This window comes from Suncus etruscus, chromosome X (genome assembly GCF_024139225.1).
Source record: "Suncus etruscus isolate mSunEtr1 chromosome X, mSunEtr1.pri.cur, whole genome shotgun sequence".
Taxonomy (NCBI): Eukaryota; Metazoa; Chordata; class Mammalia; order Eulipotyphla; family Soricidae; genus Suncus; species Suncus etruscus.
This window is the reverse complement of record NC_064868.1, coordinates 9,880,162-9,893,971: the sequence shown is the minus strand read 5'-3', so window position 1 is coordinate 9,893,971 and position 13,810 is coordinate 9,880,162. Positions and strand designations below refer to the sequence as shown.

The 13,810-nt window shown below is 44.3% G+C and overlaps 1 protein-coding gene across 2 annotated transcripts in view; it reads right to left on the bottom strand.

Moving 5' to 3' along the window:
• CTPS2 (CTP synthase 2) overlaps positions 1-13,810 on the bottom strand; it is a 132,013-nt gene that overhangs the window by 40,896 nt on the left and 77,307 nt on the right. For both annotated transcript variants that reach the window (XM_049766796.1, XM_049766795.1), the window contains exon 14: positions 3,197-3,293. In XM_049766796.1, coding sequence (XP_049622753.1) covers positions 3,197-3,293 — 97 coding nt within the window. The remainder of the gene's footprint in view (positions 1-3,196; positions 3,294-13,810) is intronic.

The following is a 13,810-nucleotide window of genomic DNA, read 5'->3' as shown; positions in this document are numbered from 1 at the left end:
GAACAAAGACTGTAGAGTGGATGACATCAGCACTTTTGCTGACAAAGTGCCCAGATCCACCTGAAGCATTTAACAATAGGAAATGAATCAGTACACTATGGTTCCTTAATTAAATGTTATATACCCTGGGCGAGAGCCATAGTCCAGTAGGGAGGGCACTTGCCTTGCACATGACTTCCCCAAGTTTAATCCTCAGCCTCTCATACAGTCGATCCCCTGAGCACTGCTAGGAATGATTCCTGAGTACAGAGCCAGGAGTAACCCTTGAGCACTGCCAGGTGTGACCCACCCAAAGCAGTACTTTCTACCCGATTTAATTGATATCTTTAATTTCCGCTTCAGAACTCTTCAAAAGACTCATATTTGAGCTCGAGAGATGGCACAGGGCTGAAGGTTCTTGCCATGCATGTTGCTGACCAAGGTTCAATGCCTAGCATTGAATGGTCTCTCAGCCTCAAGCACCTCCAATATCCCTGAACACAGACACAGGAATAGTTCCAAGAACTGCTGAATGTAGCCCCCAAATCCAACCTTCAAAAAAGGTAAAATAATTTAACTTATCAAGTTCTATAAATGAATCATGTTCAACTTTATGAATGTCAATCATGCCTCAAAATGACTTCTTAAAAAAAAGCATTTATACTTTCATAATCCTTAGGGAATAGATGAATAATGGGAAGAAAAAAACACTATTGATAATATAAGAAGTGGAACCACCTGGGTTTCATCCCAGGCATGTGGTCCCATGTAGCTCAAAAACTCACAAAAGAAGTTGAATCACCCTAGAAATCTAACCTTTCTGATGTCTAGCAATTTTCTTTAGCTCTGGTTCTATTGCCAAGGACTCTATTTAAAAAAAAAAAAGAATAAAAGTTTAAATATCTACTTTTCTGTTTTTCTAGTAAATTCTAAGAAGTGCAAGCACTGGCCAATAACTTTTTTGTTTGTTTGTTTGTTTGTTTGTTTTTGGTTCACACCCGGCAGCGCTCAGGGGTTACTCCTGGCTCTACGTTCAGAAATCGCTTCTGGCAGGCTCGGGGAACTATATGGGATGCTGGGATTCGAACCACAGTCCTTCTGCATGCAAGGCAAACGCTCTACCCCCATGCTATGTCTCCGGCCCCCAACGATTTTCTTTTTAAGCTTGTTTTTTGAACCATCTCCAGCTGTGCTTAGGGCTCCATGCTCAGGGCTCTGTGTTCAGGGATTACTCCTAGTAATGGTCAGGGGAGCACAGGTGGTGCTGAGGATCGAACCAGGGTCAACAATCCAAAAGGTGAGCAGTTACCTTATTCCTCACACTCTTTCTCTGGCCCTATAAGTCACATTTACATAAAAGAAAATACAGTGCACCCAAAGCCTAGAGTGCTTGTTTTGTCTGGAGGAACCCCAGGTTAGTGCCTAGGCAATGCAGGCATCCCAAACACCATGGTCCATGTGGTCCAAAATAGAGAAGACCATCAAGATGCTCTCCACCCAAATGATAAATCATTGCACAGGCAAGTCATCCCGGTATCACATGGCCCCCAAGACTAAACAAATGCCTTAATTGCTGTACTGTCTTTCCAACCTTCCTCGATTCTTCAAAAAATCCACTACGAGAACCATGGGGTCTTTCTTTTGTTTGGGGGCCTGGGTTTTGGGTCACATATGACAATGCCCAAGGGTTACTCCTGCTCCGCACTCAGGAATCACTTCTGGGATATGTGAAGGACCATATGAGATGTCGGGGATGAAACTCGAGTCAGGTACAAGGTAAAGACCCTCCCCACTGTGTTTTGGCTCTGGCTCCAAGTAATAGTTTCTTATCCAAAGATAAAGGCATGTATGCATATGAAAAAATTTCCTTGTAAAACGACTAGGAATTTTTCTAAAACTTAGAGATTATTGCCTCTAAAGGATAACCGGATGCATGTCTGATTTTGAGAGCTGAGAAGGCATTTTTCTAGGGGCCGGGCACTTAGCTCAAAGGGCCAGAGCAAATGTTGTGCATGCAGGAGGTCAGGGTCCCATCCCTGGCACTGCATGTGCCATGCAAGTGCCATGCCCTGGGATGCATGGACTCCCAGGAGCACTATCAGGAGCAGCTCACCGTCCCCCCAGTACCACCAGATGAAACCCCCCCAAACACCACCAATCAGAAGGCACTTTTCTCAAGTATTCTGATAACTTCAGGGGGACAAAGCTGCATGGTCTGAAAAGCAAGTGGGGTTTCCCTACCCTTCACACTACTTCTGTCACACTACCCCTGCTGCTGCTTTTGAGGTCCTGGGGTGGGACCAGTGAACATTCCGATCGCCCCTGGATCAGAAGAAACTAGAACAATGCTCGGAGCCCAGAGCAGGCACTCAAGCTGTATTTATAAATCTGCATGCAGAGCTTGGTCCTCTGCTCCTGCTATTCTCATTTGAGACGTTAATCGTCGATGAGAAAAAGGTCAGAGAAATGAGTATCAGCTCAGCAGTAGCAGAAAAACCAGCAAATTGGAGATGGCAAGCAACCTCCTAGATTACTTCCCCAAACTGAACCATCTGGAGAGAGAAACAGAACTTCCCTCCTCAAGAACTTCACAAACTAGTTCCCAAAACCAGATCCCTGAAAATTAAATGGGGTGTGTGCAAATAAATGGGAGGGGTGCAAAGCGTACAGCAGGGTGGGTTCAATCCGAGGCATCCTGTATGGTTTTCTGAGCACTGCCAGGTGGGATTCCTGAGTGCAGAGCCAGAAATAATGCCTGAGCATCACCAGATGTGGCCCCAAAAGCCAAAAATTAAAAAAAAATGTTTTGGGGCCCGGAGAGATAGCACAGCGGCGTTTGCCTTGCAAGCAGCCGATCCAGGACCAAAGGTGGTTGGTTCGAATCCCGGTGTCCCATAGGGTCCCCCGTGCCTGCCAGGAGCTATTTCTGAGCAGACAGCCAGGAGTAACCCCTGAGCACCACCGGATGTGGCCCCAAAACCAAAAAAAAATGTTTTGATAAACAACAACAGAGATCTGGTTTTAATGGAATGGAAAAAAAATCCCTAAGCGCTGAGTCTGAATCAGGGCTCTGCCTCCAGAATTACTCTCATACTCATATATGTGGGCTAAGGCTTGTCAGGGGAGGAGCCTGGTAGCAGAGCCATGCGGGGAGAGGAGAAGCTGCTGGAAGGAAGCAGGACATGGGGACAGCAAACACAGGCTCTGAGACACTTACTCAAGATGGAATTTTCTACTTTGAAAACAGTTCTTCGGATTCCCAGTCTCATTGTTCCTCGCATATCATCAGACTTGTGCTCAGGCATATCAATCACCTGGGTAAATAAAACAAGTCAGGTTTGGTCCTCTTGTCAAACTGTCATTCCCCACATTTCCAGCTCTGCTTTTAGAAGAATGATCACTGGGTAAGGATGGTCCCTACACAATCAGATCCAGTCGTTCCTTCCCATTTCCCCAACTACACGCAGCCATGCTTCGTGCAGGCCTCCCAGCAGGCATCTGCTAGGTCTTGGCTGCTCATAACTCATTCAAATCACTCATCAAAAATTCATCAGTAGCATCTTGATGACCTTCCTCCTGTCATCACTCCACCTGTCAGGGCCAGGCAGAGTGCTCACGCTTCAAGTTCTGGGCTGTGAGGAAGAAAGGGGGGTATCCAGCTTGCGAGTTCATTTCCTCCCACCCTAACCACCCCTTCTTCAAATCCGCTTCATTCCCTAAAGATTTTCCATAAGCAAATCAGCCAGCCCTGGAGAAATATAGACAAATCTCATTACTGTCCATCATGCTGCTGCAAGTGGAAGTAAGGTACCAATCTTTTGACACAGGGAAGGTTTTTGTAAACCTGGGCCTCACAGAGCACCATCCTTCCATGATGCTTGGCCACTTTATGGGTACATCACATTTATTAAGGTATGGTTGAATACTTTTCATTGATTCAGGTAATATTAGTTTAGCAGAAGATGTATGTTTATATGTTTTAGGGATACACTGGGCTCAACACCAAAGTGCCAACATATATCCCTCTGCCATAGTCAATGATACCCTTCCCTTTCCCCCCCACAGAGTCCTTTGAGGTGACCTCACTTATCACATACCTTGCTTTCTTTAGTTACAATACCACTGTGCCCTTGATAGAGCATTATATAAACATATTTTATGTACAATGAGAAAGCAAAACCATTGTGAGACTCCATTTTATGTATGTTTTATGGTCATGGTCTGAAACTCAGCCTGAGGTATCTCTGAAACATGGCTTGGAATCAAAAACATAGTATTTATTCATAAAAATAATTAGAATAGGGGCCAGAGAGATAGCATGGAGGTAGGGCATTTGCCTTGCATGCCAAAGGAAGGTGGTTCGAATCCTGGTATCCCATATGGTCCCCCGAGCCTGCCAGGAGCAATTTCTGAGCATAGAACCAGGAGTAATCCCTTAGAGCTGCCGGGTGTGACTCAAAAGCCAAAAAAAAATCAGAATAGTAAAATAAAAATTATTATCCACACTAGCATATTATTTCTGGATGTCTGGAACCTTAGTGCCATCCTGAATTTCTTGTCTTCACCTATCACATCCAACTGATGAGGTTCTATCAGTCTTTCATACCTGCTATAGCATCAAATAGTACCCAAGCCCAGCCTCAGGCCAGACTTTCCTGACTGGACAGCCCATATACACAAGGCCCCAGACCTCCCTGAGTACTACAGGAAAAGCACTTGTGGGTATTTTTCCTACTTGAACTCCTGGATTGTGTTGTATTGGCCCTGCTAGGCTCTTCAGTCTCCCTGCCATGACTTCCCCTCATACTTGGCACTCATCATTTCCTTTAGGTCCTCAAGAATCTATTCCTTCCTCCTGCACTGGTGATGTGGCTCCTGCTTTTTCTTCCATTCAGAACATGTACTCCCACTTCCCTTCCCTCTTTCCCTATGAAACCATCCTCTACTCTCTTGACATGTCATGGCCTTGCCTGTCTTCCCTGTGTGCCCAGAGAGCACATTATATGTTGGGTTTTCTAATTTCTGCAGCCCGGGAAGCTCTGCTCTCCTGACCCCTCAGTCCCACCCGGCACTCAGCAAGCCAACCTGGTGGTATGCAGGACTGATGGCTAAGCTCCCTTAGTCCAGATGAACCCCAGAAGTTCAGAAAGGAAAAGGGATGTTCAGAAAATGACCTGTTCTCAACCATTGATCTGTTTTCTCATTCTGTTCTGAGAATGGGTGGGTGAGAGAGCAGTTTCCCATTTCTCCTTGTTCGGCTTCAAATAAACTACATGTGATTTTTCCAATTCAAATGGAACTACTCAGGCTTCCTGCTCATAAAACAGTTCCTTTTGCTTGCCTTTTTTTAAACCCTTCCCTAACTGCTAGATATTACTTTATTGGAATTCCTGACACAGAAATTTCCAGAGGTAAAAATTTTCCAAGAACTTCTCTGATCTTATCAGTATCACAGAACTTTCCAAGCCGTCTGAACCCTGTGACCCAAGTTCAAGTCATTGTGGGGAAGGGCTGGGAAAAACACTTGATTACTTCCCTTAGCTGGATGCAGTGCTCAGCCCTGAAGTGCTCTTGACCTTGGCTTCCTATCTTCTTGGGTTGGCTAATTAAGACTGGATTAAGTACCAGTGGTTCATGACGAGAGGGCTTTAGCTTTCCAGTCACACATTTGTACAAATGCCAACCCCAGTGCACTTCTGGGAGAGAGCAGGTAAGACTGACTGACAACACACCAGGCCCTAAGAAGCCCTAAATTTATTCATAGCCTCAACTTCCCTTAAGTTCAAGCTCAGTAATTTTCTTTCTTTCTTTTTGTTTGGGCCACACCCAGTGATGCACAGGAGTTACTCAGAAATCGCTCCTGGCTTGGGGGACCATATGGGATGCTGGGTGATTGAACCATGGTCTGTAACACTCCATGCCACCACTCTGGCCCCAAGCCCAGTAGTTTTCAATAGTTAGTCCAGTGCTCATGTGAGGAAATGTCCTATTGTTCTACAAGAAAGATATTGGGGCATGGAGCACATACACGTCTTCACATAAATATTATTTTTTGGCTATATCTGGCAGTGCTCAGGACTTATTCCTGGCACTGTGCTCTGAGAACACTCTTAATGGGGCTTAGGAGACTTTAGGGAGCTGGGGATCAAACACAAGTGGGTTGCATGCAAGGCCATGTGCACTACTCACACTAATTTTGCTTCAGACTTACATAGTCTTGCTACACATAAATTTTTATTTTTTAATTTAATGATTTTTATTTTAGATTTTTTTTTGTGATTTTTGGGTCACAACTGGCAGTGCTCAGGGGTTATTCCTGGCTCCAGGCTCAAAAAATTGCTCCTGGCAGGCACGAGGGACCATATGGGATACCGGGATTCAAACCGATTACCTCCTGCATGAAAGGCAAACGCCTTATCTCCATGCTATCTCTCCGGCCCTAGATTTTATTTCTTTTTTTTTAAGTATCTGCATCTTTTATTTTTTAAATATCTTTATTTAAGCACCATAATTACAAACATGTTGTAGTTGGGTTTCAGTCATAAAAAAGAACACCCCCCCCTTCACTAGTGCAACATTCCCATCACCAATGCCCCCATCTCCCTCCTCCCCCCACACCCTGCCTGTATTCGAGACAGGCATTCAGCTTCTCTCAAGCATTAACATTGCTATGTCCTAGTGGTCAGCAAAACCACGTCTCCTATTGTGCCCAGCTTGCACCTACTCAAAGGTTGAAAAGCGCAAGAGTGAGACAACTTAGAGCGAGATCTTCTACCACAGCAATGTACCACACCACTTAGTGCTCTCCTCTGAAGTGAGCCATAATTGTTTGGTCCACTCTTCTCTGCATTGGTTCCAACTATCTCAGAGGATTAATGTAGTTCATTCTGTCTATTGGTATTCTAGAAATAGTCTGTTAGACTCCACAAAGAATAGTCAAATGCCAAACAGAAATCTTGCCTTACTGATGACTGCTTGGATGAAACTAACAAATCTGTCAATACTTGAAAATACCAAGAAACAGTCTCAAAATTAAAGTGTCCAGTGGGCATGGGGCAGGGTGGGGAAGGGAAGGAATACTTGGAGATTTCTGGCACAGCAATAGAAGAATGCCGGGGTATATGTGCAAATATGGAAGCAAACAACTGAAGAAGTAGCACTTGAGAAGCTTGAATAGAAGAGAGGATTGCTAAGTGGCTTTCATTCAAGGCCTTTCAGAACTACAGACTTTGAAAACTTCCTACATAGTCTTTGGGCGTGGGGGGGTGTTTGGGCCACACCCGGTGATGCTTAGGGGTTACTCCTGGCTATGCGCTCAGAAATTGCTCCTGGCTTGGGGGACCATATAGGACACCAGGGATCAAACCAAGGTTCATCCTGGGTCAACTGTGTGCAAGGCAAATACCCTACAGCTGCGCCATCACTTCGGACCCACATAGTCTTATTTAAGGAAACAGCACACTGAAGGCACCAGTGGTGAAGTTTATTATATGAATTTACAGGTTCCCAAACTTGCTTGGCCAGCTGCAACCTTTTCAGGGGGAAAAAGCCACTCAATGCACCCCTGAAAATCTACTTTCTTTAAATCAAGAAACAGGGAATCAGACCCCAACTGTATCTGAGGTTAGTCCCTCCTTCCACCCCAACCCCACAGGAAGCACTGATTTTGAACCAATATGCAAGGGTATTACTTTATGTCATCAGGCTATCTTCTGAGTGATGATTCACCTTCTGAAATATTAGCATAGGAAGCAACAGCAGATGGGAGAACCACTGTGCTCCTCTGCTTCCAACACTCCAGCTTCTAAGACACCAGAGGAGAAGGCCAAGAGAATGTCCAAGAACAGGTAAAGAAACAGGGGAAGAAGCTTTCAAGACCCCAATAACACTTCGAAAGTTTGATACAGGAGCCATCACGCTGCTTCAGTCTGCTCCTGAAGCCTCTATAGGGTCCTATCTTCAGAAACAGATGGGATGGCCAGAGCAGCTGTTCTCTGGAGGGAATTCCAACACTTGAAGGCGTTCAGAAAAGCACCTGAGATTCATATTCCTTTCAATCCCAAAATTTCCCAAATGCTGCCTAGATTTCGGCCCCCTCATGGCCCAACTCTGCCATTGGCGGGGAGCCCCTCAGTCCAGTGTGATTTGCCTCAATGCAGGCACCTGCCGGAGGCACGGCAGGGCTGTCATTTCTTAGAACCCAGCCATAAAGCAGAAGGAAAAAAAATAAAGAAAAATCAATAAGTAACAAACTCTGGTGGTGATAAAGCCTTGGGAGATGGAAAAGTGCCACAGAACAAACATGGCATTAATTAACCTTTAGCGAGGGTTCTGTGGCCTCAGATAAAAGGGTAATGGGTTCATGCATGCAGGTGCACTCGACAATTTTGCCTCAGGAAGCTTGGTTCTCTTATCAAAGATGAAATTCCTGAATGGCAGGAGCAGAAGCCTCAAACCTGCCCAGAGAAGGCCCTGAGAGCCTGGCTTCCCGCATGCTGTCCCCTTGGCCCACAACAGACCATTCAATACCAGATACAGGGATCACTCTGACTTGTTCTCTCCCAGGCCCTCTTGACCTGCTTGCTCCCTTTCCTCCTGCCCTAGAGGGTTTCCAGCTCTTTCCGGTAAAATCTATATTCTCTATAAAGCTGAGGCCAGCTTCCCATCCAGCTAGCAGCATCTGCACTCCCATCCTAACCAAAGGCTGCACAGTTCACTCTGCCTGAACTTGGATCAGAAGGCAGCAAAACTAAAGGACATCCAGTAATGGCTAAGGTGCATGGCTAGGCTGCAGGGGCTCCCTCTGGCAGAAGAAAGAGGAGGGCAGACTCCCTCTTTGAGGACCTGGCGATCTCCAAGCTGATGTCTGCCCTTCACAACCCTTTCTGTCTTCCCAAGCTTGGTGTCTTGGAGCAGGTATGGGGTCAGACACAGCGTGACTACATGTAGCAGTCCGATGCACACATGTTTGTTCCTTTATTTATTTACTGGCTCCTATTTTCCAGTCTTCAAAACTGGTTCTCTCCACCAGCAAAAGCAAAACTCTGTTACCATCTCCCAGGAAAAGGACTTCGGAAGTCTCCAGGTGGGACTGTTTCCAAGCATTTTCTTGCACTGGTTTCCCTCTAGCCCCAAAGTGCTCTGATCTGAGAGTCAGAGCCTGGAAGGACAGGTGACATAGGGGAGACATGGACTTGAACCCGAATCTGCCCCCTCCTCAGCACCATGGCCTTCAATGTCTCTTCAGGCAATGCAGCCCTGTCCAGGGTCACAGAGAGGATTTCTCTCAGGAGTGTGGCAGGTGTCCTGCGGATACACTGTCTACTGTCCAGATCAGACCCCTAACTAAAAGGCTACAGGCATTTTGGGAGCCCAGAGAGCCCACAGGCTGGCCCTACCCAGTGCCACTCACAGCCTAAAGGTTAGGCCAAAAAAAGAAAGTGAACTCTGCCATCAGATGCAGGCTTGGGAAGTGCACTAAGAGTAGCTGGGGTCCCTTCTTGGCCTGTGCCCACCACACATGGCAGGGTGAGGACTAGTGTTGTGCCCTCCTGCCCAGACTCTGCATCTGGGGAGGGGGCTGTGGTACTTAGCATTTTTGGAACAAGTAGATCTTAGCTTTTTTGGAGGGGGAGCACACCTGGCAGTGCTCAGGGCTTACTCTGGGCTCTGCACTCAGGAATCACTTCTGCGGGTTGGTTGGGGGACTATATGAGATGTAGAGGTTACGACCCAGGTCCACCGCATGCAAGGTAAGCACCCTCCCTGCTGTACTATATCGCTCTGGCCCTCCTCTTAGATTTTCTAGGAAAGTCTACCTCTGTCCAAAGATCAAGTAATTCAATGACGCCGTGATAAATAACCTTTGCCTCTCCGTTTTTCCATTACCAATCTTGCGCCTGTCATTTTTCCCATTGTTCAGTTTCAAAATGCGCTCTCTGGAACACACCCTGTATTTATGGCCCATCTCCATATATTTTTAGTTAATGTTTCATGAGACTATCTATTGATGGATTCTGAGCTTCCCACTGTAGGAAGGTTTGCCATCATGCTTGACTCTACAGGTAAATGAGACCAAAAAAAAAAAAAAAAGAAAGATGTGGATGACAGAGATGAGCAAGTTGAACCTTAGGGAGCCCCACCAAGTCTATTAGCATTTAATACAAGCAAACTTGCCAACACCAAGCAACTTTGAAATTCTAGTTTGGTTTCTTTGTGGTCCTAGGGCTTGAACCTAGAACCTCCTGCAGATGAGGTTTGCATGCTCATACCTCAATGTGCATGTGCATACCTCAATGCATGCTCAATGTGCCAATGAGCCACATCTCAGGTACCCCCAAACTTCTCTTTACAGTTTTTGCAGGCAAAAAAAGCCTGTCAGTAACTATGTTTCAAATGCTTTAGCTTACAGCCAATTATATATTATATATATTCACATAGAAATGTATTTTATATATTATTATATATAAATGTTCTGTGTCATATAATAGCTAATAAACTCTTATGGCCTATACGTTATATCATTATAAGATCATACATAGCTATCAAAATCATTTCATCACATATAGACTAAGAACTATGAGCTAGAGAGAGAGCCTGGGGGTTAAGGTGCTTCTTTACTTGTGGCAAACTCTGGTTCAATCTTTGAGACCACTTTGAACCCCAGAACATTGCTGGGTACAGCTCTGAAGGCCCCAACTCCCTCCAGGTGTGACCCTGGAGCATTGCCACAGTAATCTCAGTTTTCCCTGGCACTAAGGCTTCAATTCTGCACATTAAACTACCAGCCTGGTCAGTGGAGAAGCAACAGGACAGGTATCCAGACCTCCTGAGCACCTCCTAGAAGTCCCCGTGTTTGCAAAAAATGAAAAAAAAAAAAACAACTGTTGGGGCTAGGGTGTTTGCCTTGCACGCAGCTGAACCGGGATAAACCAAGGTTTAATCCCTGGCATTCCTTATGGTCCCTTCAGCCTGCCAGGAGCAATTTCTGAGTGCAGAGCCAGGAGTAACCCCTAAGCATTGCTGGGTGGGACAAAAAACAAAAACAAACAAAAAAACAAAAAAACAAAAACCAAATGTCCTATTGATTCAAGCTCACAAGTGGTAATTTGAAAGAACCAATGATTTTAGGTGCTGTTTCAGTCATTGGGGAGATGTAACTATGGGCTATGAACACAGCGATGTGACTGCAGGAGAATGTTCATGTCTCAGGCAAGAACTACCATGGAAGCTGACAGAGGAATCCAATGGCAACAGCCATTCATCCACAGAAAGAGAAAGAAAGTGTGAAAATCGCCAATGGTAAAACCAGGCAAAAGGTGGACTAATGTTCAATGACTAATTTTTTCTTTTGTTTTTGTTTTGGTAACGCCTGGAGGTGCTCAGGGGGTACTCCTGGCTTTGCGTTCAGATATCGCTCCTGGCAGGCTAGGGGGACCATATGGGATGCCGGGATTCAAACCACCATCCATCCTGGGTCACTGCATGCAAGGCAAATGCCCTACTGCTGTGCTATCTCTCTAGCCAGCCCCTCATTGACTAATTTTACAACTTTTCCAAAGATGTTAAATTTTTGAAAAAAAATAAAAAAAAGATATTTCTTTCTTTCTTTTTTTGCTCTTTGGGCCACACCCAGTGACACTCAGGAATTACTCCTGGCTATGTGCTCAGAAATCACTCCTGGCTTGGGGGACCATATAGGACACTGGGGGATTGAACCATGATCCATCCTATGTTAGCGCGTGCAAGGCAAACACCCTACTGCTTATGCCACTGCTCTGGTACAAAAAGATATTTCTTTTCAACAACAAAAAAGACATTTTGAAAACAAAAGGTATTTCTTGTTCAACAACGACAACAAAAAGATATTTCTTACTCAACAAAAGTCCTGAAAGCAGAGATTAATGGATCGGAATATATTAGGCTGAGAAGCTTCTGCACCTCAAAGGAAATAGCACCCAGGATACAAGAGCCGCCCACTGATTGGGAGAAACTATTCACCCAATACCCATCAGATAAGGGGCTAATCTCCAAAATATACAAGGCACTGACAGAACTTTACAAGAAAAAAATCTAATCCCATCAAAAAACGGAGAGAAGAAATGGACAGACACTTTGACAAAGAAGAAATACAAATGGCCAAAAGACACATGAAAAAATGCTCCATATCACTAATCATCAGGGAGATGCAAATCAAAACAACTATGAGGTACCACCTCACACCCCAGAGATTGGCACACATCACAAAGAATGAGAACAAGCAGTGTTGGCAGGGATGTGGAGAGAAAGGAACTCTTATCCACTGCTGGTGGGAATGATGGCTAGTTCAACCTTTATTAAAAGCAATATGGAGATTCCTCCAAAAACTGGAAATCGAGCTCCCATACGATCCAGCTATACCACTCCTAGGAATATACCCTAGGAACACAAAAATACAATACAAAAATCCCTTCCTTACACCTATATTCATTGAAGCACTATTTACTATAGCAAGACTCTGGAAACAACCAAGATACCCTTCAACAGATGAATGGCTAAAGAAACTGTGGTACATATACACAATGGAATATTATGCAGCTGTCAGAAGAGATAAAGTCATGAAATTTTCCTATACACGGATGTACATAGAATCTATTATGCTGAGTGAAATAAGTCAGAGAGAGAGAAAGACGCAGAATGGTCTCACTCATCTATGGGTTTTAAGAAAAATGAAAGACATTCTTCCAATAATAATTTTCAGACTCAAAAGAGAGGAGGGCTAGAAGTTACAGTTCACCTCATGAAGCTCACCACAAACAGGGATGGGTTTATTTAGAGAAATAACTACATTGTGAACTATCCTAACAATGAGAATGCATGAGGGAAATAGAAAGCCTGTCTAGAGTACAGGTGGGGATAGGGTGGGGAGGAGGGAGATTTGGGACATTGGAGATGGGAATGTTGCACTGGTGATGGGTGGTGTTCTTTACATGACTGAAACCTAAACACAATCTTGTATGTAATCAAGGTGTTTAAATAAAATATAAAAACAATTTCAGACAACTCTGCAAATGAAGTAATATGAATATAACCAAAACAAGAAAAACTCATAGACTAGTTAACTCTCTTTTTTTGTGGTTTTTGGGTCACACCCGGCAGTGCTCAGGGGTTACTCCTGGCTCCATGCTCAGAAATTGCTCCTGGCAGGCACGGGGGACCATATGGGCCACTGTGATTGAAACTGATGACCTTCTGCATGAAAGGCAAACACCTTACCTCCATGCTATCTCTCTGGCCCCCAGACTGGTTAACTCTCAGGATTAATGGGAAGCTTTGAAGAAACTGTGATTTTACATTTGTTTTTCAAGGTAAATAAGACCTTAGAATTTTAAAAAATGAACAGCATCCAAGAGAAATACAGTCCCAAACTTCTCTCTTCAATTTGTATGTGATATAATGCAGGCTCTGACAAAATTATGCAAGTGTGGAAAAGTACAAGGGTTTAAAAGCTGGTAAGTGCTTTTACTATCGATCTGGAAGCCCTTTTTGGTGAATTACAATCAGTATTAGATCAATGTCCTCAGGAAATGTTCTCTTTTTTTCCCATGGAACTTTTTCCACGAGAAATAAATTTAGTCTCTAGTTGTAAATCTTGCCAGATCCACCAAGTTTTGAAGCATTTTCAGTTGAATAAAAAAGTAAGGCAAGTATTTTCACAAAGTCTTCCAAATTATAAACACAACATATTGGGCAAGAAAGAGAATAATGGGAACTTATATAATAATGAGAACTTAAAGAGAATAATGAGCAGACAGGAAGATAGTGAAAAAGTGAAAGATGATCAAATTGGTTG